This window comes from Triticum aestivum, chromosome 4B (assembly GCF_018294505.1).
Source record: "Triticum aestivum cultivar Chinese Spring chromosome 4B, IWGSC CS RefSeq v2.1, whole genome shotgun sequence".
Classification (NCBI taxonomy): Eukaryota; Viridiplantae; Streptophyta; class Magnoliopsida; order Poales; family Poaceae; genus Triticum; species Triticum aestivum.
Window position 1 is genome coordinate 642,286,381 of NC_057804.1, and position 19,515 is coordinate 642,305,895.

At 45.5% G+C, this 19,515-nt stretch overlaps 2 protein-coding genes across 3 annotated transcripts; one reads left to right on the plus strand and one right to left on the minus strand.

Moving 5' to 3' along the window:
* Positions 1–12,693: 12,693 nt before the first annotated feature.
* Positions 12,694–16,075, plus strand: LOC123093796 (ALA-interacting subunit 1). 2 transcript variants are annotated; one of them, XM_044515848.1, is made up of 9 exons: positions 12,694–12,852; positions 13,471–13,528; positions 13,679–13,737; positions 13,848–13,922; positions 14,006–14,113; positions 14,254–14,324; positions 14,591–14,891; positions 15,033–15,322; positions 15,747–16,075. In XM_044515848.1, exons 2-9 carry the CDS (start codon positions 13,471–13,473, stop codon positions 15,784–15,786), a joined length of 1,002 nt encoding a protein of 333 aa, XP_044371783.1. In that variant the 5' UTR covers positions 12,694–12,852; the 3' UTR covers positions 15,787–16,075. The 2 variants fall into 2 exon arrangements, with proteins under 2 accessions (XP_044371783.1, XP_044371785.1); XM_044515850.1 differs by lacking the exon at positions 12,694–12,852 and adding an exon at positions 13,093–13,111.
* Positions 16,076–16,289: 214 nt separating this feature from the next.
* LOC123093795 (uncharacterized) lies at positions 16,290–19,244 on the minus strand. The gene is made up of 11 exons (XM_044515847.1): positions 18,883–19,244; positions 18,689–18,791; positions 18,604–18,617; positions 18,135–18,350; positions 17,969–18,040; positions 17,742–17,831; positions 17,590–17,628; positions 17,397–17,501; positions 17,004–17,169; positions 16,721–16,830; positions 16,290–16,631 (listed from the first exon to the last, which is right to left on the minus strand). Exons 1-11 carry the CDS (start codon positions 19,087–19,089, stop codon positions 16,545–16,547), a joined length of 1,209 nt encoding a protein of 402 aa, XP_044371782.1. The 5' UTR covers positions 19,090–19,244; the 3' UTR covers positions 16,290–16,544.
* Positions 19,245–19,515: the final 271 nt, after the last annotated feature.

Here is a 19,515-nt window from a genome sequence, read left to right on the forward strand (position 1 = left end):
GGAGATGATTCCCCCCTCTGACAGGGTGCCAGAACGGGGTCTAGATTGGTTTTCACGGATACAGAGGCCTTGTGGCGGCGGAACTTCTGATCTAGGGCTGCCCCCAAGGGTTTCGGAATATTTGGGAACTTACAGTGCAAAGAGGGGGTGTGGGAGGCCACCAAGGTGGGCACAACCCACCTGGGCGCGCTAGGAGGCCCAAGCGTGCCCTGGTGGGTTGTGCCCCCCTCGGGGCACCCCCAGGTGCAGCTCAGGCCCATTGGGTTCCTTCTGGTCCAGAAAAAATCTCCAAAAAGTTACGCGGTGTTTGGACTCCGTTTGATATTGATTTCCTGCGATGTAAAAGACAAGCAAAAAATAGCAACTGGCACTGGGCATTGGGTCAATAGGTTAGTCCCAAAAAATGATATAAAGTTGCTATAAAATGATTGTAAAACACCCAAGAATGATAAAATAACAGCATGAATACTTCATAAATTATAGATACGTTGGAGACGTATCTGAAGGAAATATGCCCTAGAGGCAATAATAAAGTTATTATTTATTTCCTTATAATCATGATAAATGTTTATTATTCATGCTAGAATTGTGTTTACCGGAAACATAATACATGTGTGAATACATAGACAAACAGAGTGTCACTAGTATGCCTCTACTTGACTAGCTCGTTAATCAAAGATGGTTATGTTTCCTAACCATGAACAATGAGTTGTTATTTGATTAACGAGGTCACATCATTAGTAGAATGATCTGATTGACATGACCCATTCCATTAGCTTAGCACCCGATCGTTTAGTATGTTGCTATTGCTTTCTTCATGACTTATACATGTTCCTATGACTATGAGATTATGCAACTCCCGTTTACCGGAGGAACACTTTGGGTACTACCAAACGTCACAACGTAACTGGGTGATTATAAAGGAGTACTACAGGTGTCTCCAATGGTCGATGTTGGGTTGGCGTATTTCGAGATTAGGATTTGTCACTCCGATTGTCGGAGAGGTATCTCTGGGCCCTCTCGGTAATACACATCACATAAGCCTTGCAAGCATTACAACTAATATGTTAGTTGTGAGATGATGTATTACGGAACGAGTAAAGAGACTTGCCGGTAACGAGATTGAACTAGGTATTGGATACCGACGATCGAATCTCGGGCAAGTAACATACCGATGACAAAGGGAACAACGTATGTTGTTATGCGGTCTGACCGATAAAGATCTTCGTAGAATATGTAGGAGCCAATATGGGCATCCAGGTCCCGCTATTGGTTATTGACCAGAGACGTGTCTCGGTCATGTCTACATTGTTCTCGAACCCGTAGGGTCCGCACGCTTAAGGTTACGATGACAGTTATATTATGAGTTTATGCATTTTGATGTACCGAAGGTTGTTCGGAGTCCCGGATGTGATCACGGACATGACGAGGAGTCTCGAAATGGTCGAGACATAAAGATTGATATATTGGAAGTCTATGTTTGGACATCAGAAGTGTTCCGGGTGAAATCGGGATTTTACCGGGTTACCGGGAGGTTACCGGAACCCCCCGGGAGCCATATGGGCCATCATGGGCCTTAGTGGAAAGGAGAAAGGGGCAGCCCAAGGGGGCTGCGCGCCTCCCCCCTTCCCCTAGTCCTGTTAGGACTAGGAGAGGTGGCCGGCCACCCCTCTCCCTCTTTCCCCCTTGGGAATCCTAGTTGGAATAGGATTGGGGGGGGAGTCCTACTCCCGGTAGGAGTAGGACTCCTCCTGCGCCTCTCCCTCTTGGCCGGCGCCCCCTTCCCCCTTGGCTCCTTTATATACGGAGGCAGGGGCACCTCTAAACACACAAGTTGACACAAGTTGATCCTCGTGATCGATTCCTTAGCCGTGTGCGGTGTCCCCTGCCACCATATTCCTCGATAATACTGTAGCGGAGTTTAGGCGAAGCCCTGCTGCTGTAGTTCATCAAGATCGTCACCACGCCGTCGTGCTGACGAAACTCTTCCCCGACACTTTGCTGGATCGGAGTCCGGGGATCGTCATCGAGCTGAACGTGTGCTCGAACTCGGAGGTGCCGTAGTTTCGGTGCTTGATCGGTTGGATCGTGAAGACGTACAACTACTTCCTCTATGTCGTGTCATTGCTTCCGCAGTCGGTCTGCGTTGGGTACGTAGACAACACTCTCCTCTCGTTGCTATGCATCACATGATCATGTGTGCGCGTAGGAAAATTTTTGAAATTACTACGAAACCCAACAGTGGCATCCGAGCCTGGTTATTGATGTTGATGTTATATGCACGAGTAGAACACAAGTGAGTTGTGGACGATACAAGTCATACTGCCTACCAGCATGTCATATTTTGGTTCGGCGGTATTGTTGGACGAGACGACCCAGACCAACCTTACGCGTACGCTTACGCGAGACCGGTTCCCTCGACGTGCTTTGCACAGAGATGGCTTGCGGGCGACTGTCTCTCCAACTTTAGTTGAACCAAGTATGGCTACGCCCGGTCCTTGCGAAGGTTAAAACAGAGTCTATTTGACAAACTATCGTTGTGGTTTTGATGCGTAGGTGAGATTGGTTCTTACTTAAGCCCGTAGCAGCCACGTAAAACATGCAACAACAAAGTAGAGGACGTCTAACTTGTTTTTGCAGGGCATGTTGTGATGTGATATGGTCAAGGCATGATGCTGAATTTTATTGTATGAGATGATCATGTTTTGTAACCAAGTTATCGGCAACTGGCAGGAGCCATATGGTTGTCGCTTTATTGTATGCAATGCAATCGCGATGTAATGCTTAACTTTATTACTAAACGGTAGTGATAGTCGTGAAAGCATAAGATTGGCGAGACGACAACGATGCTACGATGGAGATCAAGGTGTCGCGCCGGTGACGATGGTGATCATGACGGTGCTTCGGAGATGGAGATCACAAGCACGAGATGATGATGGCCATATCATATCACTTATATTGATTGCATGTGATGTTTATCTTTTTATGCATCTTATCTTGCTTTGATTGATGGTAGCATTATAAGATGATCTCTCATTAAATTATCAAGAAGTGTTCTCCCTGAGTATGCACCGTTGCCAAAGTTCGTCGTGCCCAGACACCACGTGATGATCGGGTGTGATAAGCTCTACGTCCATCTACAACGGGTGCAAGCCAGTTTTTGCACACGCAGAATACTCAGGTTAAACTTGACGAGCCTAGCATATGCAGATATGGCCTCGGAACACGGAGACCGAAAGGTCGAGCGTGAATCATATAGTAGATATGATCAACATAACGATGTTCACCATTGAAAACTACTCCATCTCACGTGATGATCGGTTATGGTTTAGTTGATTTGGATCACGTAATCACTTAGAGGATTAGAGGGATGTCTATCTAAGTGGGAGTTCTTAAATAATATGATTAATTGAACTTAAATATTATCATGAACTTAGTACCTGATAGTATCTTGCTTGTTTATGTTGATTGTAGATAGATGGCTCGTGCTGTTGTTCCGTTGAATTTTAATGCGTTCCTTGAGAAAGCAAAGTTGAAAGATGATGGTAGCAATTACACGGACTGGGTCCGTAACTTGAGGATTATCCTCATTGCTGCACAGAAGAATTACGTCCTGGAAGCACCGCTGGGTGCCAGGCCTGCTGCTGGAGCAACGCCAGATGTTATGAACGTCTGGCAGAGCAAAGCTGATGACTACTCGATAGTTCAGTGTGCCATGCTTTACGGCTTAGAATCGGGACTTCAACAACGTTTTGAACGTCATGGAGCATATGAGATGTTCCAGGAGTTGAAGTTAATATTTCAAGCAAATGCCCGGATTGAGAGATATGAAGTCTCCAATAAGTTCTATAGCTGCAAGATGGAGGAGAACAGTTCTGTCAGTGAGCATATACTCAAAATATCTGGGTATAATAATCACTTGATTCAATTGGGAGTTAATCTTCCGGATGATTGCGTCATCGACAGAATTCTCCAATCACTGCCACCAAGCTACAAGAGCTTCGTAATGAACTATAATATGCAAGGGATGAACAAGACTATTCCCGAGCTCTTCGCAATGCTGAAAGCTGCGGAGGTAGAAATCAAGAAGGAGCATCAAGTGTTGATGGTTAACAAGACCACTAGTTTCAAGAAAAAGGGCAAAGGGAAGAAAAAGGGGAACTTCAAGAAGAACGGCAAGCAAGTTGCTGCTCAAGAGAAGAAACCCAAGTCTGGACCTAAGCCTGAAACTGAGTGCTTCTACTGCAAGCAGACTGGTCACTGGAAGCGGAACTGCCCCAAGTATTTGGCGGATAAGAAGGATGGCAAGGTGAACAAAGGTATATGTGATATACATGTTATTGATGTGTACCTTACTAGAGCTCGCAGTAGCACCTGGGTATTTGATACTGGTTCTGTTGCTAATATTTGCAACTTGAAACAGGGACTACAGAATAAGCGGGCACTGGCAAAGGACGAGGTGACGATGCGCGTGGGAAACGGTTCCAAAGTCGATGTGATCGCAGTCGGCACGCTACCTCTACATCTACCTTCGGGATTAATATTAGACCTAAGTAATTGTTATTTGGTGCCAGCGTTGAGCATGAACATTATATCTGGATCTTGTTTAATGCGAGACGGTTATTCATTTAAATCAGAGAATAATGGTTGTTCTATTTATATGAGTAATATCTTTTATGGTCATGCACCCTTGAAGAGTGGTCTATTTTTATTGAATCTCGATAGTAGTAATACACATATTCATAATGTTGAAGCCAAAAGATGCAGAGTTGATAATGAAAGTGCAACTTATTTGTGGCACTGTCGTTTAGGTCATATCGGTATAAAGCGCATGAAGAAACTCCATACCGATGGACTTTTGGAACCACTTGATTATGAATCACTTGGTACTTGCGAACCGTGCCTCATGGGCAAGATGACTAAAACACCGTTCTCCGGTACTATGGAGAGAGCAACAGATTTGTTGGAAATCATACATACCGATGTATGTGGCCCGATGAATATTGAGGCTCGTGGCGGATATCATTATTTTCTCACCTTCACAGATGATTTAAGCAGATATGGGTATATTTACTTAATGAAACATAAGTCTGAAACATTTGAAAAGTTCAAAGAATTTCAGAGTGAAGTTGAAAATCATCGTAACAAGAAAATAAAGTTTCTACGATCTGATCGTGGAGGAGAATATTTGAGTTACGAGTTTGGTGTACATTTGAAAAACTATGGAATAGTTTCGCAACTCACGCCACCCGGAACACCACAGCGTAATGGTGTGTCCGAACGTCGTAATCGTACTTTACTAGATATGGTGCGATCTATGATGTCTCTTACTGATTTACCGCTATCATTTTGGGGATATGCTTTAGAGACGGCCGCATTCACGTTAAATAGGGCACCATCAAAATCCGTTGAGACGACGCCTTATGAACTGTGGTTTGGCAAGAAACCAAAGTTGTCGTTTCTTAAAGTTTGGGGCTGCGATGCTTATGTGAAAAAGCTTCAACCTAATAAGCTCGAACCCAAATCGGAGAAATGTGTCTTCATAGGATACCCAAAGGAAACTGTTGGGTACACCTTCTATCACAGATCCGAAGGCAAAACATTCGTTGCTAAGAATGGATCATTTCTAGAGAAGGAGTTTCTCTCGAAAGAAGTGAGTGGGAGGAAAGTAGAACTTGACGAGGTAACTGTACCTGCTCCCTTACTGGAAAGTAGTTCATCACAGAAAACTGTTTCAGTGACACCTACACCAGTTAGTGAGGAAGCCAATGATAATGATCATGAAACTTCAGATCAAGATACTACTGAACCGCGTAGATCAACCAGAGTAAGATCCGCACCAGAGTGGTACGGTAATCCTGTTCTGGAGGTCATGCTACTAGATCATGATGAACCTACGAACTATGAAGAAGCGATGGTGAGCCCAGATTCCGTAAAGTGGCTTGAAGCCATGAAATCTGAGATGGGATCCATGTATGAGAACAAAGTATGGACTTTGGTTGACTTGCCCGATGATCGGCAAGCAATTGAGAATAAATGGATTTTTAAGAAGAAGACTGACGCTGATGGTAATGTTACTGTCTACAAAGCTCAACTTGTCGCAAAAGGTTTTCGGCAAGTTCAAGGAATTGACTACGATGAGACCTTCTCACCCGTAGCGATGCTTAAGTCCGTCCGAATCATGTTAGCAATTGCCGCATTTTATGATTATGAAATTTGGCAAATGGATGTCAAAACTGCATTCCTGAATGGATTTCTGGAAGAAGAGTTGTATATGATGCAACCAGAAGGTTTTGTCGATCCAAAGGGAGCTAACAAAGTGTGCAAGCTCCAGCGATCCATTTATGGACTGGTGCAAGCCTCTCGGAGTTGGAATAAACGTTTTGATAGTGTGATCAAAGCATTTGGTTTTATACAGACTTTCGGAGAAGCCTGTATTTACAAGAAAGTGAGTGGGAGCTCTGTAGCATTTCTGATATTATATGTGGATGACATATTACTGATTGGAAATGATATAGAATTTCTGGATAGCATAAAGGGATACTTGAATAAAAGTTTTTCAATGAAAGACCTCGGTGAAGCTGCTTACATATTAGGCATTAAGATCTATAGAGATAGATCAAGACGCTTAATTGGACTTTCACAAAGCACATACCTTGACAAAATTTTGAAGAAGTTCAAAATGGATCAAGCGAAGAAAGGGTTCTTGCCTGTGTTACAAGGTGTGAAATTGAGTAAGACTCAATGCCCGACCACTGCAGAAGATAGAGAGAATATGAAAGATGTTCCCTATGCATCAGCCATAGGCTCTATCATGTATGCAATGCTGTGTACCAGACCTGATGTGTGCCTTGCTATAAGTTTAGCAGGGAGGTACCAAAGTAATCCAGGAATGGATCACTGGACAGCGGTCAAGAACATCCTGAAATACCTGAAAAGGACTAAGGATATGTTTCTCGTATATGGAAGTGACAAAGAGCTCATCGTAAAAGGTTACGTTGATGCAAGCTTTGACACTGATCCGGACGATTCTAAATCGCAAACCGGATACGTGTTTACATTAAACGGTGGAGCTGTCAGTTGGTGCAGTTCTAAACAAAGCGTCGTAGCGGGATCTACATGTGAAGCGGAATACATAGCTGCTTCGGAAGCAGCAAATGAAGGAGTCTGGATGAAGGAGTTCATATCCGATCTAGGTGTCATACCTAGTGCATCGGGTCCAATGAAAATCTTTTGTGACAATACTGGTGCAATTGCCTTGGCAAAGGAATCCAGATTTCACAAAAGGACCAAACACATCAAGAGACGCTTCAACTCCATCCGGGATCTAGTCCAGGTGGGAGACATAGAGATTTGCAAGATACATACGGATCTGAATGTTGCAGACCCGTTGACTAAGCCTCTTCCACGAGCAAAACATGATCAGCACCAAAGCTCCATGGGTGTTAGATTCATTACAGTGTAATCTAGATTATTGACTCTAGTGCAAGTGGGAGACTGAAGGAAATATGCCCTAGAGGCAATAATAAAGTTATTATTTATTTCCTTATAATCATGATAAATGTTTATTATTCATGCTAGAATTGTATTTACCGGAAACATAATACATGTGTGAATACATAGACAAACAGAGTGTCACTAGTATGCCTCTACTTGACTAGCTCGTTAATCAAAGATGGTTATGTTTCCTAACCATGAACAATGAGTTGTTATTTGATTAACGAGGTCACATCATTAGTAGAATGATCTGATTGACATGACCCATTCCATTAGCTTAGCACCCGATCGTTTAGTATGTTGCTATTGCTTTCTTCATGACTTATACATGTTCCTATGACTATGAGATTATGCAACTCCCGTTTACCGGAGGAACACTTTGGGTACTACCAAACGTCACAACGTAACTGGGTGATTATAAAGGAGTACTACAGGTGTCTCCAATGGTCGATGTTGGGTTGGCGTATTTCGAGATTAGGATTTGTCACTCCGATTGTCGGAGAGGTATCTCTGGGCCCTCTCGGTAATATACATCACATAAGCCTTGCAAGCATTACAACTAATATGTTAGTTGTGAGATGATGTATTACGGAACGAGTAAAGAGACTTGCCGGTAACGAGATTAAACTAGGAATTGGATACCGACGATCGAATCTCGGGCAAGTAACATACCGATGACAAAGGGAACAACGTATGTTGTTATGCGGTCTGACCGATAAAGATCTTCGTAGAATATGTAGGAGCCAATATGGGCATCCAGGTCCCGCTATTGGTTATTGACCAGAGACGTGTCTCGGTCATGTCTACATTGTTCTCGAACCCGTAGAGTCCGCACGCTTAAGGTTACGATGACAGTTATATTATGAGTTTATGCATTTTGATGTACCGAAGGTTGTTCGGAGTCCCGGATGTGATCACGGACATGACGAGGAGTCTCGAAATGGTCGAGACATAAAGATTGATATATTGGAAGTCTATGTTTGGACATCGGAAGTGTTCCGGGTGAAATCGGGATTTTACCGGGTTACCGGGAGGTTACCGGAACCCCCCGGGAGCCATATGGGCCATCATGGGCCTTAGTGGAAAGGAGAAAGGGGCAGCCCAAGGGGGCTGCGCGCCTCCCCCCTTCCCCTAGTCCTATTAGGACTAGGAGAGGTGGCCGGCCACCCCTCTCCCTCTTTCCCCCTTGGGAATCCTAGTTGGAATAGGATTGGGGGGGGGGAGTCCTACTCCCGGTAGGAGTAGGACTCCTCCTGCGCCTCTCCCTCTTGGCCGGCGCCCCCTTCCCCCTTGGCTCCTTTATATACGGAGGCAGGGGCACCTCTAAACACACAAGTTGACACAAGTTGATCCTCGTGATCGATTCCTTAGCCGTGTGCGGTGCCCCCTGCCACCATATTCCTCGATAATACTGTAGCGGAGTTTAGGCGAAGCCCTGCTGCTGTAGTTCATCAAGATCGTCACCACGCCGTCGTGCTGACGAAACTCTTCCCCGACACTTTGCTGGATCGGAGTCCGGGGATCGTCATCGAGCTGAACGTGTGCTCGAACTCGGAGGTGCCGTAGTTTCGGTGCTTGATCGGTTGGATCGTGAAGACGTACGACTACTTCCTCTACGTCGTGTCATTGCTTCCGCAGTCGGTCTGCGTTGGGTACGTAGACAACACTCTCCTCTCGTTGCTATGCATCACATGATCCTGTGTGCGTGTAGGAAATTTTTTGAAATTACTACGAAACCCAACAGTATCACGCCACCACGCCACCAGCAGCCCCGCCACCAAGAGCTTTTCCCAGCCGACGCCTTCAAGAAGGAGCATGACACCGGGCTGCTGTCGACACCCAGAACAGGGAATAGAAGCTTCCGCCATAGCTCGAGGAGGAGGCGGGAGGGAGAGGATCCACCCCAAAGCCTCTAGGAAGGGGATCGACGCCAAATGCGTCGAATTTGGGGAGGCCGTCGCACCAGCTAGGGGTTTCCCCCGGAACCTCACCCGCACGTCAGATCCACCAGGCTGGCAACAGGGGCCGCCGACAGCAGCCGCCAAGGACCGGCGACGGCACGGATCAGGATAGATCAGAGCGGGGCGGAGCTTCTACATGGAGCCATGGCGGATTGCGAGGAGTCGCCACATTGCCATCGTCCGCAACCCCCACGGCGCCCGCGCGGCCATGGGAGGCTTCCCACTAGAGCCCGCCGGCGCAGCCCGCCGAATAGGCTACACCGCGCCCACCGGCCGGGGCCGCCGCCGCAGGGAGCCAAGGCCCTCCAACAAAGAGGAGGCACCAGATCCCCGTCGCCACCATCATCGGGCCCGAGCACCCGCGCCTCGGAGGCCCTCAGATGGCGGCAGAGGGAGGGAGGGGAAATGCGGCGGTGGCGCTATTGTTGCTTGCTTGCTGGTTGCTGAAGTGTTATGTTGTTGTTGGTGGTGGTGGTCTTCACTGTTGATCTGCTACGCTTGCACTTGAGGGCTGCTAGTAATGTTGTGGTTGTTTGCAGAGGGGAGGAGGCTGTGAAGGCTACTTGTTGATGTTGTTGTTTGAAGAGTTGAGGGAGGAAGATGACAGGTGGTGAGGTCAGGGTCATGGATTCGGTACGATCTGATGAGGGATATTAGTATGGTGCAGAGGAAGGAGGAGGAAGGCACGTAGGAGATAAAGTGCTGAGAGGAGGCGGAGATGTAGTTGGGTGTGCCTCGGCAAGTAGAGACTTGGAGGATGCTCTGCTCGCCGCTATGCAGCAGTAAGCTATGTTGCGTGCATGTCTGGCCTCCGTCGAAGTGACATTTGATGTTGCACGGCTAGGTGGCTCGCATGAGGAACACGGAGGTCATCGAGGATAGGACAAGTTCCGCCTTTTGTATCTATATTGATGAAGATGGCACTGAAAAGGCCACAATTGCCACTAATAGGACTGATTCGGAGTGGGTTCTAGACTCTGGTCCTTCTAAACATGTTGTAGATGACTTTAGGGAGTTTGAGTCATATGATCAACTCACTCCCTCTCAATGTAACACAATACGTACTGCTGACAGGACATTGCAACCTATTAAAGGCACTGGGACAGTTTAATGTACACCCGATATTAAGTTATCTTTAGTCTTACATGTGCCATCTTTCCCAGTCAATCTGTTGCCTTGTAGTGCTAATTGACCAGGTGGGCTGTAGGATAACAATTGACAAACAAATGTACCTAATTGGGGACAAGTCGACTGGAAGGAGGATTGGTACTGGAATAAGGCATAGGGGGTTATGGTACATGGACTGTGAGGGGCTTGGTCAGACGGGCAGCCCAGTGTTTGTGGCAATTGTGGAAGAAAGAGAGTTTGTGGCAATGAAACATCACTACAGGATGGGGCATGTATCCTTTGATAAAATGTCCAGGTTGTTTCCTGATGTAATGCATGGAGTCGATAAGAACAAGATGAAATGTGATGTGTGTGGGTTTGCAAAACACACGAGGACGTCTTGTGTGAGTAAGGGACTTAGAAGTATATCCCCATTCATGCTTGTTCACTCGGATGTGTGGACAAGTCCGGTGGTGTCGGTTAGTGGTGCAAAGTATTGTGTGACCTTTATTGACTGCCAGTCACATATGACATGGATCTATTTGATGTGTCACAAGGATGAAACTTTCCAATGCTTCAAGACTTTCTATGCCTATGTGAAAAATCACTTCAATGTTCAAGTACAAGTGATAAGAAGTGATAATGGCACTGAGTATGTGAACAAAGTGTTTGGGACTTTCTTATCAAAGCACGGGATTTTGCATCAAACCTCGTGTCCGGACACTCCTCGGAATGGGGTGGCAGAAAGGAAGAATGACCATCTTCTAGAGGTTGCTCGATCACTAATGTTTACTATGAATGTGTCGAAATTCTTATGGAGTGAAGCTGTGATGGCTGCGACACACCTGAACAATCGCACGTCATCAAGACTACTCGGTATGAAGTCACCTTCTGAGTTGCTTTTGCGAAAGAATGATTTTGTGGTTCCTCCCAAGTTGTTCGGTTGTGTTTGCTTTGTTAGGGATCACATGCCATCTTTGAGAAAATTGGATCCACGGGTCCTCAAGTGTATCTTCACTGGGTACTCTTCTGGGCAGCATGGCTATAAGTGTTGGAGTCCTTCTGAACAAAGGACCTTTGTGAGCATGGATGTCACCTTCAGGGAATCCGAACCATTTTATGGTGAAAAAACCCCGATCTTAGTGGATTATTTGAAAGTCTTGACCATACCCAGTCTGTTGTGATAGGTCAATAGGGGGGAGAGTGGTGGTGGTGCCAATTCACTGATGCAGCAACCAATTGAGGGTGATATTCCGGTACAACGAAGAGAGCAGCAGCCCCAAAAAATGATAACACCACAGAGTAAATGGTTACAGAGCATCCTTGGTAGCCACTCGATCTGGATAAGGTTGCATGCTAAATCGCAACGCTAAATATTTATGTACTAGCTCATAGTTGCAGATTCCATTTTTTTAAATACTTCTTGAAAAAAATGTGAACAGAATTTCTGAAAATTGCGAATAATGTTTGAAAATAAGAACAAAACCTTTAAAAGGGAACACAATTTGAAAAAAATAAAAAATAATTGGAAAACATGAACAATTTTAATATATGATGATTTTTAAAATATATATTGATTTCGTTTTTGTAATATACGATGCACAATTTTTAAATACACATTAAATATTTTTATTTATATACGCTGAACATTTTTAAATACACAGTGAACATTTTTCTGATATACTCTAAACAATTTTGAAATGCAAAATGGGCATGTTTTTCAGGTATGTTGAACATTTTCTTATTATGCGGTGAACATTTTCTTAAAAATATGCGATGAGCATCGTTTTAACACACGATGAACTTTTTTTGTATAATACACAAAAAAGGAGAAGGAAAATAAAAATAAACAGAAAAACAAAAAAAAGGGGGGGAGAAAGAACCATCAAGAAAACCAGAGAAAACAAAAAAATTGAACAAAAAACAAAAGGGGGAGAAAAAATAGAAAAGAGAAAGAAAAAGTAAAGTAAAAAACCGAACAGAAAACCGAACAGACGGATGGGCTCGCTTCAGCCGCCCAAGACATGGGAGCAAAAGCCCGTCGGAATTCCGTGTGGGCTGGGCCGGTGGGGCCCGCTCGTGGCGTGCCACCGCCGCCGAGCTCGTCCTCCCCTCCCCTCCCCCTCCCCTGCTGTCGCTGTCACTCCAAAACCGTCGCCTTGCGGGCTTCCCTCACCGCCGTCACTCTCCGCGCGCCGTCCTCCACCCAGACCCCACCCCCTCCTCCACCACCACCACCTCCCACCTCCCCCGTCGCGCCGGCGATCCCGGCCTCCCCTCCTCCGCGGTAAGCCCGACGCTCCGACCCCCCTCGCCGCCCCCCAAACCCCCGATTCCATCTTCTCCTGCTTTTACCTCGTCCGCCAGGGCCGACTCGCGATTCCGCGCAGTCCGCTTCGCGCCGGCGCTTGCCCGCTGGAGACGAAACCCCAGCCGCGACTGATTAGCTAGGCCGGTGTGTCGGCTGAGGACTGCCCTGATCTTCGCGCGTGCTTCTACTTGTCCCCGATGGCGCCGGCGTGCTAGGGCATCGGCATCGCTATCAGGTAGCTAATGGCCGCGGCTTAGACAGGGACCGGGAGGAACCGCCGAAGGGACGGAGTCGTGGGCGGGTCATTATGGTGATGATTAGAGAAAAAGACGGGGTCTTTTTCTATGATTTGTGCTTGGGGGGGGGGGGGGGGGGGGTCCCGACCACTCCAGATCCCCCCTTTCGACTCAGCTGTGCACCACAGGAGTTGGTCTCGGTGGCTTTGACTGTTCTCTCTGTGTGTTTTTTTACTTCAGATTACAATTCCGATTGTTTTCTCACTTCTAATTATATACTGTTTGCTTATTCTCGGAGTGAATCTATTAATTCTTTTTCTTTTAATTTCGCGTCCAATTTGGTTGCTCACGCACGCAGATGTATCCTTTGGAAATGGAAGGCAACTCGAACCCAAAGACGACCAACAAGCCCAAGTGTATTCACCTCTTTCTCGCCCCCTGCCACCTTATTTATTCTATATCTCGACTCGAATGCATGCCGTGCTATTTGTTAGGATCTTTTGCTGGATCCAGTCAGTGCTGTTTCAACAAATTGACGAGTACCGTTTGGTTCTTCCTGTCTGCAGATTCCAAGTTTACGCAGCAGGAGCTTCCAGCATGCAAGCCACTACTCACACCTGAAATCGTAACCATCCTAATCTCTGATGCTTGTTTATCATCTTCATTCAGTTGCTGTGCTACACATGTAATTTACAAGTTGCTTTTAAGTGACGATGATGTCTGGACATGGCGTAGGTCATTGCCGCCTTTGCGCTCATTGGCGCCCTGTTTGTTCCCATCGGGCTTGCGTCGCTGCATGCATCACGACAGGTCAAATGCAGATGCCTTTGGTCTTTCTCTGGTTTGATTCTTTGTGGTGCATTTGTTTACCCTGTACCTTCCCTGTGACGCAGGTTGTCGAACTGGTGCATAGATATGATGCAAGTTGTGTGCCCGTGGATGACAAGGTTGGGTTCATCCAGAACTCCAGGACTGACAAAACATGCACAATAACGATGACTGTGAGTCTCGAGTGAAAATATCATCGCAGTTATACATGTTTACTTGTGATGGCTGCACGTAGTACCACTGTTGTTGAGATAGTCTTTTAGCACATTATCTCCTATAAATTTGAACGAACTGGTTGTTGTATGCCTTTCAGGTGCCAAAATACATGAAGAGCCCAATCCATGTCCATTACCTGATCGACGGCTTCTATCAAAACCATCGAAGGTATATTTTCCTATCAAATAGTTTATTTACTGGAAAAAACTATATTGCTTCCCTGGTTGGTTCTCAATCAGTGCTTCACAAGGAATTTGAAAATATTCATTTCCTACCTTCTGTTGCATTTTTATAGGACACCGTAAAACTGGATCTCGTATATTCTTTTATATCTACTACATTAGCAGGCACACTATACTGTTGTATTGACTACTGTACTGTCGGAACAAATTATGTCGACATACTCAGACCAATTGTTTCTCGTCTTTTCCTAGGTATGTGAGAAGTCGAAGTGACAAACAACTGCGTTATAAGAGTGCTGCACATTTGACATCGGATTGTGTGCCTGAAGGTGATACCGCTGATCATGCTCCAATTGTTCCATGTGGCCTTGTTGCTTGGAGTTTGTTCAACGACACATATACAGTTCGGGTCAATGGGGTGGTTACTCAAGTGAATAAAAAGGACATAGCTTGGAAGAGTGACAAGAACAATAAATTCGGCAAGAATATCTATCCCAGTAACTTCCAGAAGGGAAGGCTTATAGGTGGCGCTACACTAAATGAGAGCATACCAGTACGTGGATATTTCCATCACACTGCATATGCATTACTTTTGGTACTAAGGGATCTGCGTGCTGGAATATAGAACACTTATTTTATGCACATTCTTCTAGATTTTTTACTCTAATTTATTCTTCTTGTCACAATTGTGTAGTTAAGTGAGCAAGAAGATCTCATTGTCTGGATGAGAACTGCTGCCCTCCCAACTTTCAGGAAGCTGTATGGCAGAATTGAGAAAGATATCAATGCAAATGATAATGTAACAGTGGTTATACAGAACAACTATAACACATATAGTTTTGGAGGATCAAAAGCGTTGGTCCTTTCTACTGCATCTTGGATTGGAGGAAAAAACAACTTCATTGGTTTTGCATATCTGACTATTGGTGGTTTGTGCCTTTCCCTTGCTATGGGCTTCTTAGTTCTCTACATAGTTAAACGAAGGTATGTTTAACAATTTGCTCATTGCTATTTCATACTGGACATCTCATTTCTCTATCTCGAAACATGTTTTGAAGCATTCATATCGCACTTGCTTTTCACGAACCCTTGTTATTACTCCCTCCGTTCCGATTTACTCGTCATGGTTTTAGTTCAAGTAAATCGGAACGGAGGGAGTAGTTTGTTACTGGAATGCATTTTGTTTGATTAGATTAAGCCAGTGTAGTTATTGGTTCTGCCAATTTGAGTGAAATTAGGAAAATGCTACAATGAGCTAGATGGCTCTTTTCTCGTTCCATCATATACGAAGCTTGAGCTCTAGTTTTCAGCTTGTTATGCATTAACCATTATATGAAATTGTACGAAGGGTTAATTAGTGACTAGTTCTAATTGTTATGCCAAGATAATCACATTTGATTATTTTCAGGAACTTTGCAGACCCCTCGAACCTCTCATGGAATAGATGAATAGAGTTAACTATTAGACTGGAGTATCCTGTCTGAGAATAAAAGATCATTCAATGGGTAAATTCTTCCAGTTGGATCTATGGGTGTCTGTTCTTATTCCCATTCACTGGGCTTGTCATGGCTCATAGGCATGAGGATCTTGTTGACTTTGGAGCCGTAATAGCATCATACATACATGAACAGAATGTATTGTGATCGGTTGACTTAAATCTTATCTGACCTTATCTGACCATACCGAGAGTCGTTTCTGAATGCTTATTATGAATTATGAACCAACTAATTGTGCTTATGGGAGGAGATACCTATACTTGTTCTTGCAGTCCATGTTTCATGTTTCCCCATCTTACGGCATGCTTAGTTTATTTACGTAATGTGCTGCGATTCTCCTGTTATTTCTTTTGTCCGCTTGCAAGCCAAACTAATAATGTGACCTTTGACTTAGCTTACAAACAGTTCAAGAATAGTTTTTGTACCAAGAATAGTTTTGTCATTCTCAAGTGATATTCCTAAAACAAGTTTGTATTGATCTGTGATCACTTTATCAAAACGATCGACAGATGAAGATACAACTGCTGCTCCTGGAAAAAAGTCAATTGACGATTGATGAGTATAGTGATGTCACACACTTAACAAAACACTGCCGTTCAAGTCACCTTGTCAGTAACCTAGCAATTAGAATAATTCCAACACTCCCACTAATAAGCTTGCACTGTCGCGAGCACTGTAGCTTGAATCGTCTTAATGTTCATCTAAGGTGGTCATTGGCAGGGCAGGATCGTAGGCTCCATGGGCGTGGATATGCTCCTAGTGCACATTTCAGGGCCAATTTCTGTGACCCCTTCTTCCTGAGTAGTTATAATGCTGCTGATCAACATCATTTTTGGGGGGCTAATGGTTTAGGAAAAAGATAGCCCGGAGAAAATATAGTGCATACCTTTGCAAGGTTCCTGAAGTAAACTGTTGTGTAGTTCCCCGTTGGGAAGAAAACTTCTATTAGATCAGCAAGAACCAACTGGGGCTGGGAGATAGCTCCATCTGACCAATCTTTTTAAAAACAGGAAGTTTGTTAGACACTACACATGTAAAACCATATGACACACTGGGGTTTGGGCATTGTTATCAACTCATCACCCTGATTAAATGGAATGAGAAAAAAAAGGAAAACCAGATTACTATGTTTTCTTAAGCACAGAAACAATAAAGGTAACTGTCATTACCAAGTGTCTTTGAATTTCCTATTCTTTTATCAAATCTCCATATGCTTTGGTTCGTTATGAAACTAAAACAAGAGTCACGGCCCACATCAATATTGTCCAAAAATGTGGACAGCTTGTACTCTGCAGGATCCGAGGCGTATGTCTGATCTATGACCACATCCACCGTCTGAAATTTATATGAATCAGGCTTTGAGTTAGATGCTAGTAAATGGTAAATAAATAGTCAGTCAAAGAATCGTGAAACAATAGATCATTTTAGAAGAATGTTAAAGTTCATACAAGCAGTCAAGTAGTAAGAAACGAGCTCTTCTTAGCATCATCTGAAATGGTGATCGGGTGGTCATTTTTAGCAGTACAAGGTGTGAGATTAGGTTCATTATTATTGGTACTCACACAAAGGATGGCATGTAAGCTGTCCATGTCCTCTGGATCGGAACCGTTGAATCGCTTATCGGTAATAGTTGCATCAACAATCTCTGCTCCTGCATCTTTGACATACTGCTCATGGAATAAACACAGACACGCACATCAGTTTTCCACTCCCTTTATTAAATTTTGTAACTTTTGCAATGCAAAGTGATGCTACCTGTAACTTGTAGCTTTCTCTGACAAATGTCCACACTCCCTACAGCAGCAGTAGACACAGTACACTGATGATCAGTAAAAACTGTACATTCAAATTTTTGCTTAGATAGATGCACCAGAAATTCATGATCCCTTGGGTGCAAACTTGCATACCTCTGTGAATTCGACCCATGCCACTACAGGCTTGAATCGGGTGCTTAGGGCAGCTGCTGCTTTGCTTAGGCACAGATAGTTTGTCTTAATCTGCATTAGGAAGAAACAACTTGTCTTAAAATTCGGAGTTACTACTTGTTATGGTAGCAATATAACTGAATGCATACACACAGCCTTCTATCTCAATCATGACAGCACAAATTCAGTGACATTTTACTGGTCTTAACTGCATCATATACTGCATTGGCCCTGTCTTCGGAGTTGGTGAACGTTCCCAGGTATTTGATCCACTCGGCCCTCTGCACAGAACCACCAACATTAGTTCCGTCAGTTCAGATAACCACTGAGACCTTAGCAATGGAGCAGAGATTACAGGGGTAGTGATAAACGTACCTGCAACGGCGTGTCCTCTTCGGAGGGCACGTAGGCTGCGAAGTTGCAACCTTTATCTTGATCCGTGCTCACGAAATGCGCGCAGAACTGCGAGAGTTTGCCTGCGTCTGTCCCGTTGACAAGCTGAACATTTCCACTTGCATATGCCTGGAGCACGCACTGAGAGGCCACCTGAGGTGATGTTACCCCCTTCAGGTTCTCCAGCACCCCAAGTAGCTGCACACATGCCAACAAACACCCCAGGGCTCAGATAGCTAAAGCGTCGTAAGCAGAAAAACATTTAACTCTGCAAAGTGCTGTGCAGAGGATCCCCTTTTTCCTTTTTTCACATCTGGGTTTCTCTTGTTGCTTTTTTTTTTTCTTTTCTTTTCCCTTCTCTTCGTGTTATGTAGTGCGTGTAGAAAAGTAAAATGTCGCCGCGGATTCCTGAACGCGACGACGATCCCGGTTTGGATCCTCCATTGCTCACCTCAAAGAAGGACACTGCAAACAAACGTAAGTTAATTAGCAGTGTTGCATGCTGCCTGTGAAACTGCAGACTCTGCTTCATCTACCTGGAGAGGCGGTGGTGTCGAGGGAGTAGTTGGCGAGGGGGACGACGAAGGACTTGATCCTCCCCGTGCAGTACCTCGTCCTGCTCGCCATCTTGGACGTGCTCTGCACGAAACGCCGCGCCATTGCCGGTCAATCAATCTGCAGGCCAACCAGTGCCAAATGCGTGCGTGTGAATGAGTGTGTGCCTACTCACCTGCATGAGGAGGTAGCTGTTGCCGTCCCAGGCGTTCTTGATCACCTTGAAGCCCTGTCCGTAGTATATGTGGAACAGCCGCGCGTCCTCCGCCCGCGACACCGGCCCGCCCACCACCGCCGGCGGCTTGCTCGCCGCCTCGGCGGCGGCGGCCAAGTGCAGGAGCAGAGCCGCCCACAGCAGCGCCGCGCTCCGGCGGCACGCCATGGATTGCTGTTCAGGCCAGCTCCTCCCCTGCCTGCTTGGAGCTCCTAGCTAGCCTGTGAGTCGTGATGGCGAGTGAGCGAGCGAGCGGGAGTGTGTGCCATGACGGACAGGACAGGGTGTGTGTCACGGACGGACAGGGTGTGTGTGTTGGAGGGGCGCCTTTTGTCACGGCGCAGAATCGGTGGGATTCTTGTGAGCCGATGGTGGTGGTGGTGGGGGTGCACGTGGTCGTGGAGGTGGTGGCGCTGTTCCTGTTGCCGCGCGCTTTGGACGGTTGCTCCTTTTGGCTGTTAGCAGTTGACCGCCCGTGCCACTGGCCGCCTTGGTACGTAGCTTTGTCCATCGGACGACGATGATGACCGTGGTTTCTCAGGCCAACTTCGACGCACCGCACTAAGAGTTAATACCACAATTGGTACATAAATT